The following is a 14312-nucleotide window of genomic DNA, read 5'->3' as shown; positions in this document are numbered from 1 at the left end:
CATCCTTGGATTTAGCAACTTCTATGCCAATGAAGTATCTCAACTCCCCTAGATCCTTAATCTCAAATTTCGTACGAAGGAAAGACATAAGAGCACGAATTCCTAAGGCATCATTACCAGTCACAACAATGTCATCAACATACACAATGAGATATACTGCTAGAGATTCACTTTTTTTCACAAAAAGAGTATGATCTGACTATGTCTGAGTATAGCCGAATTTTACAAGTGTTGTTCTAAATTTCTTAAGCCATGCTCTAGGAGATTGTTTGAGGCCATAAAGAGATTTCTTCAATTTGCATACATTTCCCTGCATATCACTTCCATACATTCCTGAAGGGAGAGACATATAGACCCTCATGTAAGTCACCATTCAGAAACGCATTCTTTACATCCAACTGATAAAGGGGCCAATCAAAGTGAGCTGTCAGAGATAAGAGAACCCTCACAGATGTCATCTTAGCAACAAGAGCAAAGGTCTCCAGATAATCAATCCCATACGTCTGTGTGTAGCCTTTGGCAACCAGTCTGGCCTTGTACCTCTCAATAGTCCCATCAGCCCGGTATTTAATGGTAAAGACCCACTTGCAGCCAACCGGATCCTTCCCTTCAAGTAAATCCACCAATTCCCAAGTATCATTTTTGTGTAGGGCAACCATTTCAGATTTCATGGCATCTCTCCATTCTAGAATCTCAAGAGCTTCTGACACAGACCTAGGAATAGGGTTAGAAGCAACAGAAGAGAAATAGGCAAAGTATGAAAGAGAAAGTAGACCATAAGAAAGGTGTTTGGAAATGCAATGTGCAGTGCACTTTCGTTTTCCTTTCCTAATAGCAATGGGAACATCAAGATCCGGGAAAAATGGTTCCAAAGAGGTTGAAACAGCACCTATTGTCTCATATGTGATTGGGAGTGTATGAGGCTCATCTATTGTAAGGGAAACAACCTGCTCATTCCCGGATCTTTGCCTTTGTGAACCTTGGGATTGTGGGTAGAACGAGGAGGTAAAGAGATAGGAGCACTAGGACAAGGAAAATGAAGTGATAGATCCTCCCTTGATTCATTTGGTGAGGACACAGGCTCATCAAGAGACTCAACTAGGACAGGGAGAGGAAGAGCAAACACTTGTGACAAACTCTCCCCCTGTTGACAATGTCCTTCCTGAGAGGACCCATAAAAAGGAGAAAGTTCATCAAAGGTAACATCCATTGAGACATACCGAGTGCCATTCTTTGGATCAAAACAACAGTAACCTTTTTGTGTGGGGGAATAACAAAGGAATATGCATTTGTGGGCTTTTCATTCAAACTTATGTCTCTGGGCACTTAGAATGTGAACATAACAAGTGCAGCCAAACACACAAAGAAGATTCGGGAAGAAATCATTGTCTAGATTGAAGGGGGATGGCATATGGTTTATGAGATAGGTAGCAGTGAGAACAACATCACCCCAAAATCTTGTGGAAACATGTGAGGCAAATAAAAGGCTCCTTGCAACTTCAACAATATGCCTATTTTTTCTTTCAGCAACTCCATTATGTTCAGGGGTTCTAACACAAGAACTTTGATGAATAACTCCCATGTAAGAGATACAAGGATAAACTCTTCTCAAAATACTCTTTTGCATTGTCAGATCTGAAAATCTTAATTCTAGTAACAAACTGAGTTAAAACAAATTCATTAAATTGCCTCACAAGTCCTGAAACAAATCCAGAGGGTCCTACGATTACCTGAGGTGGTTGCATGGTTAGCAGAAGCTCTTATACCTGAGTGAGCAAATGTAGTGGTGGTTGAACTTCCTGAAGGGTTGGATGATGAAGTCACTCCTTCAAGATGACTGATCATCTTTCCAAACTTTTCATACTCAACTTTCATGGCTGCCAACTGTGCACAGGCATACTCAACTTCAGCATCTGTACCCGTGGCTGCATTTGCACTCCCTATCTTCCTACTATCATTTTTCTTCTGGAATCGAACAGGAACAAGCCCGGGATGTAATTTCCAGCACTTGTCCTTGGTGTGCTTCGGCTTCTTGCAATATTCACAGACAACCTCCTTTCCAATGCCACTAGGAGCCCCTATAACTCCTTTAGGTTTAACCTCCATATTTGCAAATGCATTAGTGCCAACTCCTTGAACCTGTACCTGTCTTCTGCTTTCTTCACTACTGACTAAAGCATATGCTTGTGATAATGAGACACTTTCCTTGGACAGAATATTTTGTTTTGTGATGTCATATTCAGGGTTTATCCTAGTTAAGAACTCAAAAACCCTGTTCCTTTCAACTAATTTCCCGTAGGTTTCTGCATCATTGGGAGTATCCCATGTCACAGCCTCTATCAGATCAATTTCTTGCCACAGAGATTTCAAGGTTGAGAAATATGCCACAAGGGATTTCTCCCCCTGTTTATAGGCTCTGGCTACATTCAGTTTCTGGGAGTAGGTTTCTGCAACACTATCCCAAATTTCCTTAGCTGAGTTCATCCAGAGATAATGTTGACTAATCTGTGGCTGCATTGAATTCATGAGCCACCCAATCAAGGTGTAATTCTCTTGCACCCATTTCTCATAAGAGGGATCATCCGTTGGGGGAGCTTTCTTGTTCCCAGAGATAACCCCCACTTTCCTCTACTACAAATATGAATTTTCACGGATTGTGACCTTGCCAAATAGTCGGTTCCATCCAATTTAACTGCGGTTACAGCCAACAAAGAATCAATTGAGGTTTCCAAAGTATGTCCATATTCAGCAGTACTCTTGCTCTCAATATCTGAGAAGTCCATCATGTAAAAGCTTCAATTAGGGTTTCGATAAGCCTCCACTAGTGTACTGATTGTTGATGAACTCAGATTGAGTTGAATCGGCAACAAACACAACAACTCACAAACTCAGTTCAGACCTGACAGTCGTGAGAACCAAGTTCGGTGGCAGCTCTTTCAAGAAGAAGAAGATCTGATTCAGCCTTCAAGAGACAACTAGTAGACCTCCAAAGACTATGTATCCGATTGGAGTTCCTTTCTAGTTAGGGATTCTAGGTTCCCAACAATAATTGCCCCAAAGAGAGCAAAATACAGTCCACAATACTTAAGAGGCCTTTTTACAAACAATATGTATGCAGCAGTCAACACCCCACTGTTAACTAGTAGGAATCACTTCAAGAGCACTCTATATAGGTCCAAGAAGTAACTGAACTGAAGTAGAGACTCGTACCACTGAGTCTAAACAAGTTTCGGCCACTTGGCAGTCCAACAAGATAAGAAATTAACCCAGAAATCTCTGAGTTAAATCGGGCCAGCAACAGCCGAACAGCAGAGCAGATATAGAGGGGTTTCGAGTACTTTAACAGCTCCCCAAATCAGAAAAAATAACCCAGTAATAACTGAAGCAACTTACAGTTGTATGAATCTCTGATTTGAGCTTCAAATCAGGCCGAACAATCCTTCTCTCTGATTCTTCCTAGTCACCGAACTATTCTACAAGCGAATATAGTCTTGGGCACCCTCCAATGACCTCCAAGAATCTGGCAAATGAGTCTAAAATCCCAGCCCTATAACACCCTCATGCAGTCGGTTGGACTATAACCACATGAGAGCCACGCCAAGCTCAGGCCTGCTCTGATACCAAGATGAAAAACAGCCCTAGAAGTATGGGACTGTGCAAGAAAACCAGAAAGAACAAACAAGAGAAGATTAGAGAAGTTAAGAGAGAGAGAGCTATGGCAAAGAGGGTTAGAGGATGAGAGGTTCGAACTAAACCTCTCTCTAACACTCTAACACACTTTTGATAAGTTAATCTTTGAGTAATTACAAGAGAGGCCCTTGGTTGGACAAGAAATTACAAAAAAAACAGAGCATAGAAGAGTATGGGCCCAACATAAGGCCCATTACAGAGAAGAACATAAATATAACTTAGAATAGCAGCCTATGGGCCATTCAGCCCATCTTCTCTACAGATCACAATAAACCAATTAGCATGCAATAACAATAAACCTAAACATTCTGCCAATAACTACAATGTGTGAGTAGTGACCAGACAGAAATTATTAACAGGAAACAGCCATGTTAGATCACCCATTTACTCAAATTTCCATATAATAATGATAGCAATAACAAAAATAACCTACTGAAAATTTACAAGTTGATGATTGAATTTAACAGGGTAATTTTTTTCAATATTCAAGCCTACAATTGATGACACAAGCAAATCATAGTTTTTTCCAATGTGGTTATTCCTGCTTAAGCATCAGTTCATGCATAAATATTCCACAATAATTTACCAAAATAAAGTCTAAGAGATTCTCACAGTGAATTGATCTACACGCCAAGGTTGCGATGCTAAATAATGCAACCGCATAAATGCTACTCTACCATACTCCTTGTACAGCATGTAGCAGGTCCATATCGTGAACAAATATGCCATTGATAGGTGTGCCCAAAATCTGAAAATGACACACAACATTTCCTCTCTTGGTTTTATAATTTTATAATGACATCCATGGAAATCCATACCAACACAACTAAGTGCCTACACATTCCGCTAGGCTTTGAAACAGATGGAATGAAACAATATTGCCAATTTCCCTGGAAAACAAGGTGGGCCTTACACCAGCTATATATTTCAAAATGGGGAATAATAATGTGTGCATAATAAATGCATATAGCATCCAATAACAACAGTGTTATGGAATATAGTGTCCCAATCTGGATAATTAACTACTGAAATTAATAACAATATCCCAGATTAGCTGTCAGGGATGCATGAGCAGATGAAACATTCATTTGTTATGCATAGTGTTAGCATTTCTGTTTCAAAACGTATAATTTACCATGATAGCATATCAAGCGCATGCAGAAACACAGTTTTTTCTTTTATCAGTAACAAAAATTATTACTAAAACATATCTCTGTATCCAGACCATCTATGCCCCAAAGACTAACCATTAGGTAAAGATTATACATAGCACTATGTCATAACATAGTTTTTCTCATTATCTAAGAAAAGATAACAGTATATAAAAGAAACATAAACTTACTTCTGAGATTTAGGTTGAACATTTGATATTGAAAGCTTATCAATGTCGCTCACTACTAATTCTTTTCTTAGAAAAAACAGCGTTCCACCCGACACGTTCAATGGAATAAGAACTAAGATTGCAAGGATTGTCATAGGTATGAAAATCTTCAAACTGTAAGATAAATTAAAAAAAAAAAACATAATTTGTTAAACTCAAATTAGTAGATGTTATCCTATCAGACAAAATGAAATAGAAACTAAAATACAATCATCTGTAGTGCCACCATAATATACTTAACAGTAGGATTTTCTATATCCCCTTCAGAAAAATAAATGAATGAATCAACCATAAAATTGTCCTGATCCAAAATTTTGAAGTAAACAAAGGTGTATCATTGAATGTGAAAAGATAAATTAGCAATTATTAGTTAGATACATTGAGAGAGATGAACAAAGAGAAAGTAATAGAAGTACAAACAACCATGAGTACTTTGGCAAATTTATTATTTCTTATAGGCAGAACTAAACCAATAACAACTCCTAACCTTAAAACCAAGTACACCGGTCTGCACTGATATGTTTCAGAGTCAAAAGGAAAACTTAAGAAAGAAATGAACTGATATTAACTGGATTATATTATGGAAAAATGCATTTAAATACTTATACCACCCCTTGGGTTTACCAAATAACTTATACCCCTTTGACCACAAACTACAGGGGTTTGCTAATGGAAGAGGTGAAATTAAGATGGAAATAGGTATTTTACAAAGTTTCCCTTAACAATAAAAGTATTTGTTCTGCCTCCAAGAATATATAATTTTTTGAAACTAACAACAATACCCTCATTTAAAGGGCAGCCCAGTGCACGAGGCTCCCACCAACGCTGGGTCTGGGGAGGGACAGATGTACACAGCTTTACCCTGTACATACAGAGAGGCTGTTTCCAAAAATACCCTCATTTATAAACACAAAATACAATTTTATCATCTTAGTGTTTCTTCCTTTTTTTTCTGATCCTGTTTTTCAACTTTTTCCCATCCCACCTTAATGCTACAGCCTTTGGTGAGAAAAGTCCGTCCCTCCAAAAAGTATAAAGACAGGTATTTTCATCCATATAATATAAAGAAGTCACCTGAAAGGGTAAAATGAACTTCTGAAAAGTTTTAAATATCACATTGCATTAGTACTTCCATTCACTAAAACCAACATCATGTTAACAGAAGGGTGGAACAAGTAACTTAACCCCATGCTGCAAGGGGTAATTTGATAGGTAAACCCAAAGGGAAGTCTTGGTATTTGACCAAAAACCCAGGGAAGGTGTAAGTAATTTACCAAAGTAATAATTGTCCACTTATTCCTACTTCTTTGATAACCCCAATATCAAATTACATTTTAGATCCCAATTACCCTTAAAGATAGCAATGCATTTTACAAAGTGACATTGCTTTTATGTTTTTTCCTTTATGATTACTTTCTGATACTTTATAAAAGTTAGTTTTATATGTACTAATATACTGAGAAAACTGCATTAGGATACCACTTGAGCCTTCACACAACTTAAGTGCTTCCAGAAAACATTATGTCAAAGGGAAGCATGAACCATCAATCAGAAACTCCTTTATCTCAGATAATAAGTCACAAGAAAAGTTTCTGAGGATAAACCATGAAAATGATGATACTGATGTTTCCACTAGGCTTACTGTTGCACGAAGAAGATGTTGTGGAAATGGGGTTGACTGGGCATTAGATCTGAATTCTTATGACTCCACCAATTCAGGTTCAAGTGACCCAACATGTACATCTGGTTCTAGGAATTTGGTATTGGTCAGGAAGATCTAGCCCCACAGTAAGGAACTTTATGCACTGGGGTATTGCTAAGATACAGCAGGAAAGATAGTTTCTTAGAACAATGAAGCACTGAGCATTGTGACCTTGGCAAAGAATACCTAATGTTTCACGTGCTCTTTGGTTAATGACTAGGAGTTCTTGTTTTCTCTGGCAATAATATTCTTGAAGCTCTTCATCTTATGTTGGTGGATAATCTATATGAAGTGGTAGACTGTTCTATTAATTTGCTGGTTGAGTAAATCTCAGTGAAGATACAAATTTTGGCTGCATTTAGCTTTTAAGTATGAAAGATTTGAAAAAATATTGGTTTTATTATTGCTTGGACAAATGTCTGCTTGTATTGGACTTTCAGTTTGGACCATTTTCTTTCACCACATCAGATTTTGTATCTGGCAACTACTTATGGAAGTTGTTGCAGGACCCTTTGTTCTTCCATTCAGTTGCTATTTCTTTTTTTTTTTTTTTGGGGGGGGGGGGCGTGGGGGGGGATTGGTAAACAACTCCAAGGGTTTTATTAGTCAACTTCAGATCCATATTACCAGCCACCAGACTGCAATATCCTGAAGTAGATCTTCTGTCATCCATATTTCCAGCCCAATAAGCATCAGTATAGGCTTCAAGTTTCAAGTGGTCATGCTTGGTAAATAGGATTCCTTTCCCTGGAGAGCCTTTCAGATAGCACAAAATCCGTTCTGCTGCTGCCATATGAGTATCTCTAGGAGCATGCATGAATTGGCTAATGCAACTGACAGCATACGCAATATCTGGTCTAGTCATGCACAGGTATAGAAGCTTCCCAAGAAGTCTGAAAAACTCCTTTGTCTTCCAACAGAGTTCCATTTGTAGCTGAAAGTTTGTAACTCATATCAATGGGAGTTGTAGCTGGTCTTGCACCCAATTTTCCAGTTTCAGACAATAAATCAAGAACATATTTCTTTTGGGAAATAAGGTTCCCATCCTTGGATCTGGCAACTTCTATGCCAAGGAAGTATCTCAACTTCCCCCAGATCCTTAATCTCAAATTCTGTACGGAGGAAAGACTTAAGAGCCAGAATGCCTGAGGCATCATCACCAGTCACTATAATGTCATCAACATACACAATGAGATACACTGCCAAAGATCAACTTTTCTTTACAAACAGAGTATGATCCGACTGTGTTTAAACATAGCCGAATTTAACAAGTGCAGCTCTAAATCTCTCAAACCAGGCTCTAGGAGATTGTTTAAGACCATAAAGAGATTTCTTCAATCTGCATACCTTTCCTTGCATATCTTTCCCATACATCCCTGGGGGAAGACACATGTAGACTTCCTCATGTAAGTCACCATTCAGAAATGCATTCTTTACATCCAACTGATAGATGCCAATCAAAGTGAGCTGTCAGAGATAAAAGAACCCTCACAGATGTCATCTTGGCAACAGGGGCAAAAGTCTCTAGGTAGTCAATCCCATATGTCTGTGTATAGACTTTTGCAACAAGCCTAGCCTTGTACCTCTCAATAGTTCCATCAGCCTTGTATTTAATGGTGAAAACCCACTTGCACCCAACCAGATCCTTCCCTTCAGGCAAATCCACCACCTCCCAAGTACCATTTGCATGTAGAGCATCCATTTCGGTTTCCATGGCATCTCTCCATTCTAGAATCCCAAGAACTTCTGAGACAGACCTAGGAATGGGGTTAGAAGCAACAGAAGAGAGATAGGCAAAGTATGAAGGAGAAAGCAGGTCATAAGAAAGGTGTTTGGAAATGCAGTGTGCAGTACATTTCCGCTTCCCTTTCCTAACAGCAATGGGGACATCACGGTCTGGAAAAGATGTTAATGATGTTTACCAAAAAACAAAGGATGTTGATGATGGTGTCTTCAGGTTTATTAGTCAACTTCAGATCCATAAATTAAATATCTTAATCATCTATTTTTCTTCTTCTATAGTTCTTACTTATTGCTCTTTTTATATTTCATTCAGTTCATATTTATTGTTTAGCGTTTTGGGTTTTCTATCAATAGTCCTGTTAGTTTGATCAACTCTTAATCTCACTCTATACTCTCCTAGTTCCTATTACTAGATCTGATTTTACTATACACAATAATTACTAAAAATAGTAAGTCATGATTTTCTATAAGTAGTAAATATGAGAATTACTGTAAACGGTTCGTTTTGTTAAAAATAGTGCCTATGTGTTATAATGTTATTGGCTATGTGACTGTCATTCTTGAATCTCTTGGTTTTAAGGATTCTTGGAAAATTTTTCAAGTAGTTTTTGATGCCTAGAAAAATATCCTAGAGATTTCTGGCTGAAAATCTATAAAAATCAAACATCATGATTTTTACTTGACTGTTTTAATCTAACATGGCACTTCAGATTTTTGAACTTCTTAAAAGTTTATAGGTCCAATGATTCAATTCTTATTGGATTCTGTAAAGAATTGAGTCCCCCCCCCCCCTATCTACCTATTTTTTGCATGATCTAGTCTAGATAGGAAGACCTGGTGATTTGCTTCAATTTCTATATACCACATGGTGTTTGGTGTAGAAACTCTTTCCGGAAGATTACTGAGATCATCTAAGGCATCTGTAAGAGATTCTAAGTAAAACTTTGAGTACAGTCTTGTGTAGTGTTACCAGGAAGAGTTTGAATATTTGATTATAGTTTCACTTCAATATTTATATACCCATAAATGCTTTGAAGACTGAATTCCCATCGATGTTTAAGTTGATGAGTTGATGTAACCCTGACAAGATGGGCTGAACAATGTAGAAACCTAATGACTGGTGGGCCTTTATAAAGACCTATATAACATTCTCTGGCAACCCATTTTGAATCTTCTCACTATCATATAAAGAGGAATGTCCACATAACATTGATAGGACTCTGTTGTGTGACTGTGCTAATACATTCATTAGTAGAACCAGATAATAAATCTTATTCACCTCACTGTTCCATATCATTTTTTAGTACTTCTGCATTTTGGGAATCATAAATCACAAATTCCACAATGGAGGCTTTGGGCACCAGCAATTTCTGTGTAACTCAAAGGAACGAATGGGGGGAAGAAAGAAATAAAGAATAAGAAGAGACCAGGCATTTCTGTATTACTCTAATAAAGGTAACATCTACGGAAAATTCTCTGCACGTTACAGATTAAAGTCAAAGCAATCTATTTCAGTAGGAAATACAGAAAGAGTAAGGCGCCATTTGGTAATGTTCCAGGGGAACGTTTCTGGTGTTCTCAGGAGCAAAAATTAGTTGTTTTTCTCTTCCAGGAAGCACCAGAAATGTTTCTGTCGAAATGTTGCCAAACGCCGGGTAAGGTAGTCAAAATCGACTACTTTTCTCTATGCTTGTTTGAAGTCAAGAAAACCAGAGCCACTTAGAATAATTACTTCCCAGGAAAAGAAGATGAAAAAAGAATAAAGTAGCCCAATTCTGCAACAGAATCGACATGATTAAATCCTTGTGCATATTCTAGGAAATGAACTTGAAAATCAGCCTGTCCTAGTAAGTCTTCCAGTGAAGTGAGTGTGAGTTTTCAAAATTTAACTACAATTTTCCATGTTTAAAGCTGAAAACCTCCATACCAACAGAGAGAACCAATAAAAGTGAAATCCAAAACCAAGAATATAATTCAAGGAAAAACAAAAGAAACTCAGAAAACTCTGCATACCCAAGAAGGTAAATTCGAAGAAAAACAGCAGAGTCGAGGCCAGCGTGGTTAATAAGCTCCGACTCGCTCATCTTCAGAGCCTCGGGCATCCAATTGAGGAAAGTGAGGTAAGTTTTGAAATTGAGGTTGACAAACCTGCCAACCACATTCCCAGCATGCCTCGGGTTTCTCCTGCCGCCAGTCATATACCATTTTGGGAAATAAACTCTGTCGTTCACAGGCTGAATCCTCAGAAGAGCAAAAGCCAGCAAGAAAGCAAAAGCACCGACTATGTTAATGAATGCGGATACTCCAATATCTGAAAGGGACGCCATGGAAACTCAGGGGAACACCGAGATACGCAACAGAGAAGAAATGGGTTGAGAAGAAGAGATGGGTCGGTGCAGATGTGAACAGAGTTACAGAATTACAGAGAAGAAGATAAAAAAAGCAAGAATGGAATAAGTGGAAACAAGAATATTATTGTTAAGTTGGTGGTGTGACAAGGTGTTTGGCTTTTTGGGTTTCCTTTACTGAATGCTTAGAATAAGTTAGAGTGCGAAAGAATGGTGGCTCTCTGCTTGCCATCTTTGTTGAGCTGCCAGAGTAGCCATTCTCATCTCTCACGTCTCAGCTTCAGCCTTTCAGCTATTCCGCTCAGCTGAAAAGCTTTCTGCAACCATGATGAAAGAAACTTGTTGGGATTTGATGGAGTACATCTTGGATCTCAGCCTGGCACCAGACGTTGGTGGCCTTTGGCTTGGAACCTCTTGATTATTTTATTAATGGTGGAAACACTGGGGGTCAAATTATTCCAATCTAATGGTAGATGTCAAAGATGTTGATGTCAGCTCCTTTTATCTTGTCCAATCAAGAAAAGTGCAGCTTTCAGTGTGCTTGGACTGAGGGAAAAGGAAAACTGAATCCGTTATTTTTCAGATTTAGCTGTTTGGCTACAAAAATAAAACTCCATGGAATGTGAAGACAAAAGATACGTAATCCCGAAATTTCCATCGTTGAAGCTGATTGGTGAATCCCAAATTCCCAATTAATTTAGTTGAAGGGTGATGCAGGAAATAGTGCAGCCTCAATCAAAGTAAAGAGCCAAGGACGTGGGGTGGGGGGACCCTCAACTTCAAAATTGATGAAGTTTTCGTCCTTTTATCTCTTCTTCGCTCGTTAGATACCGGAGGTCCAGTTGTTGTTCATGTCACGAAGAAAATATAGGCTTTTTTGGTATTTGGTGATACACCCCTTATATGGCTACGGGGGCTCATGGTTCGATTCTATTTTTCAAACTGAACCGGTATTATCGTTTTTTGGAAAATTGGTAATTGAAATCGAAATAAAGTTGATCGGTTAATCGGTTGATTAGATCAGTCTTTCAGTTTTTTATATTTATAATATATTATAAAAATATATATAAATATAATAAAAAACTAAAAAACATATATAATATTATATTTTAAATAAAAATATATATATTATAAATATATCTGTATATATAATGCAAATTTATTAATTTATAATATATAGAAAATATAAAATATATATATATATATAATATACATAAAATATATATATATAAATATAGGTATACCAGTCAGTTCAGTTAATCGCCGGTTTTCTATATTGGTTAATCATAATCGAACTGGTACCTTCTGTTTTTTTTAAATAACAAACCAAAACCAAATTGACTGGTTTGGTTAACCAAAATTTTCAGTTCGATTTAGTTTTTCGGTTTTTCTTACTCACCCCTACATAGGGGCAATTTGAGTACCAAATCACACTTGAAGTCCCCTCCCAAATATGGTGATAGCGAATTTGAATCTCCATCTCTACCGGAAAGAATCACCTATCATACCAAGTCCTATATTTAACATGGGTTAGACTATCATATCCATCACAGCCAATCAACTGGTATCATAAAAAGAGATGATCAATCAGATTGTATTAATCAAAATTCAAGGGGTGCTTTGATTGGTCAAAACTCTTCCAATACTATATATTTCCAGTATCATAGATTTTCCTATTTAATATTTAAAACTCCTATATCATGAAAAATGTATTAAAAATAAAGTATCTCATAGATTAAAAACAGGTGAAACCCACATTGATACTTTGAACCTTGCCTACTATTAACCCACTAACCCCACTAATTGGGTCTACTATATATGTTATGTAGAACCCTAACTCTACTAGCTAGGGACATGTGTGTCAATAATTACATGCCCAACTAAGGAGCATGTGGTGGCCCCCAAAAATGGATAGAAAGAATAAGTTAATGTGCCCCACATGTATATAAAAATTTAAGAGAATGAAAAGGTGATGCTTTATTAATGTGAAATATAATCTCAATACTTTTGTTTATATGATTACTCTGTCCAATACTTTTGTTTATATGATTACTCTGTATGTCTCTGACTTATATGAAAGAAAAAGACTATAATTGTTGATGGGGTTCTTTCCGAATAAAATCTATATATACACTCTGAAAGCATAGAAATCCGGTTGTATATTGAGAATATCTTCCTATGAATTTAAGAATATATATATAGAAGATATTCTTAATGTATGACTGAATATTATGTGAATAAAATTTTTACTTGTATTCAGGCTCTTATATGAGGTTGCTTATATGAATTCTGTTTTGTCATATTGATGGTTGTAAAGAAAATGGAAAAAGAAGAAAATAGAGAAAGAATAAAAGAAAAAGAAGATAAAAGTAAAGGATTTCTTTTTAGAAAGTAGAAATGCAAAACTTTAATGATTAACATTGATCAAGAGATGGACCAATTCAAAGTGAATATACTGGTGTTGACAAGGAACAGGCATGTAGCCTCTTATCTGATTGCTTTGGATTGGTCAAGTTATCATCAAATGATCCAATGTTTGAATTGTGAACTCATCCCCTTCATACCAAATAGACAAAAAAAAAAAAGGAAGAAGAAGAAGAAATCATCATCCACATAACAGATTTAGGTTATCTAGTATAACATGTGTGGTTTTAAATTTCACCCTAGTTTCAGAAAGTTTCAGTTTTCAGTCAAGGTGAACAAAATTGAAAGCCATTTACAGATTTACTTGAACAATTTCATCCAACACCTATTGAAAATTTTGAAATTTCGACAAGTTAAGAACTGCAAGTAATAAGTTTGAACAAAAAGATTTTCTTGTAATTTATAATCCTGGAAATTAATTGAGAATCAACCATTGCATCAATCCTTGGACAAGTTTCCAGTTGGATGGTGTTTATACGACCAGACAGAGTTAAGATCAGTTTGTTACATATGGGACCGGGACCAAGGGCGAGTGGATGCCTCATGAATTTATCCCTGGTAACATTTATTTAATATGTTTCAAGGATCCAGGTAAAATGTTTTGTTTTGAGCAAGGTTTTTAAAAACCAAATCGGCCAGTCCAGTTTTCAGGTCGAATGGTCTGATAGTTCGAACTGAACAGAGGGTTTATTCTGACAATAAAATAAAAACGATCAAAACCATTGGATGGTTCAAAAGATGCAATCGTCTGAGTCAATGGTTTGCTGATCAAATCAATAGTTTTTGGCGAAATAACGATTCTAGGGTAAAACGGAACCAATCACCTAATCGATTCAATTTTTACCTATATGGTTTGAAAACAATGGTCTTTAAGTATAGTTAACAAGGGCATTAGATCAAGGTTGTGAACCCAACAATAAATGTTTTTGTTGTTTGTCTTTAGTTTGTTTTTCTTCTTAATATTTTTCTCCACTATAAAGAAAAAAAAAAGCATCCACTAATAATGACCCATTAGTTGAAACTG

General features: G+C 36.9%; 1 protein-coding gene across 1 annotated transcript in view; it reads right to left on the bottom strand.

Annotated features, from left to right (window-relative positions):
* The window catches only part of LOC148879559 (hyperosmolality-gated Ca2+ permeable channel 1.8-like), a 30726-nt gene extending 19442 nt beyond the window's left edge, over positions 1 to 11284 (bottom strand). The window contains exons 1-3 of the mRNA XM_088961136.1: positions 10530 to 11284; positions 5033 to 5185; positions 4303 to 4438 (exon numbers count right to left, since the gene is read on the bottom strand). Of these exons, the coding sequence (XP_088817262.1) occupies positions 4303 to 4438; positions 5033 to 5185; positions 10530 to 10843 (603 nt within the window). The 5' untranslated portion in view covers positions 10844 to 11284. The remainder of the gene's footprint in view (positions 1 to 4302; positions 4439 to 5032; positions 5186 to 10529) is intronic.
* Positions 11285 to 14312: the final 3028 nt, after the last annotated feature.

This window comes from Nelumbo lutea, chromosome 1 (assembly GCF_056320005.1).
Source record: "Nelumbo lutea isolate HS-2025 chromosome 1, American lotus-T2T, whole genome shotgun sequence".
NCBI classification, from domain to species: domain Eukaryota; kingdom Viridiplantae; phylum Streptophyta; class Magnoliopsida; order Proteales; family Nelumbonaceae; genus Nelumbo; species Nelumbo lutea.
The sequence above is the reverse complement of the archived record's forward strand: the minus strand, read 5'-3'. Positions and strand labels throughout refer to the sequence as shown.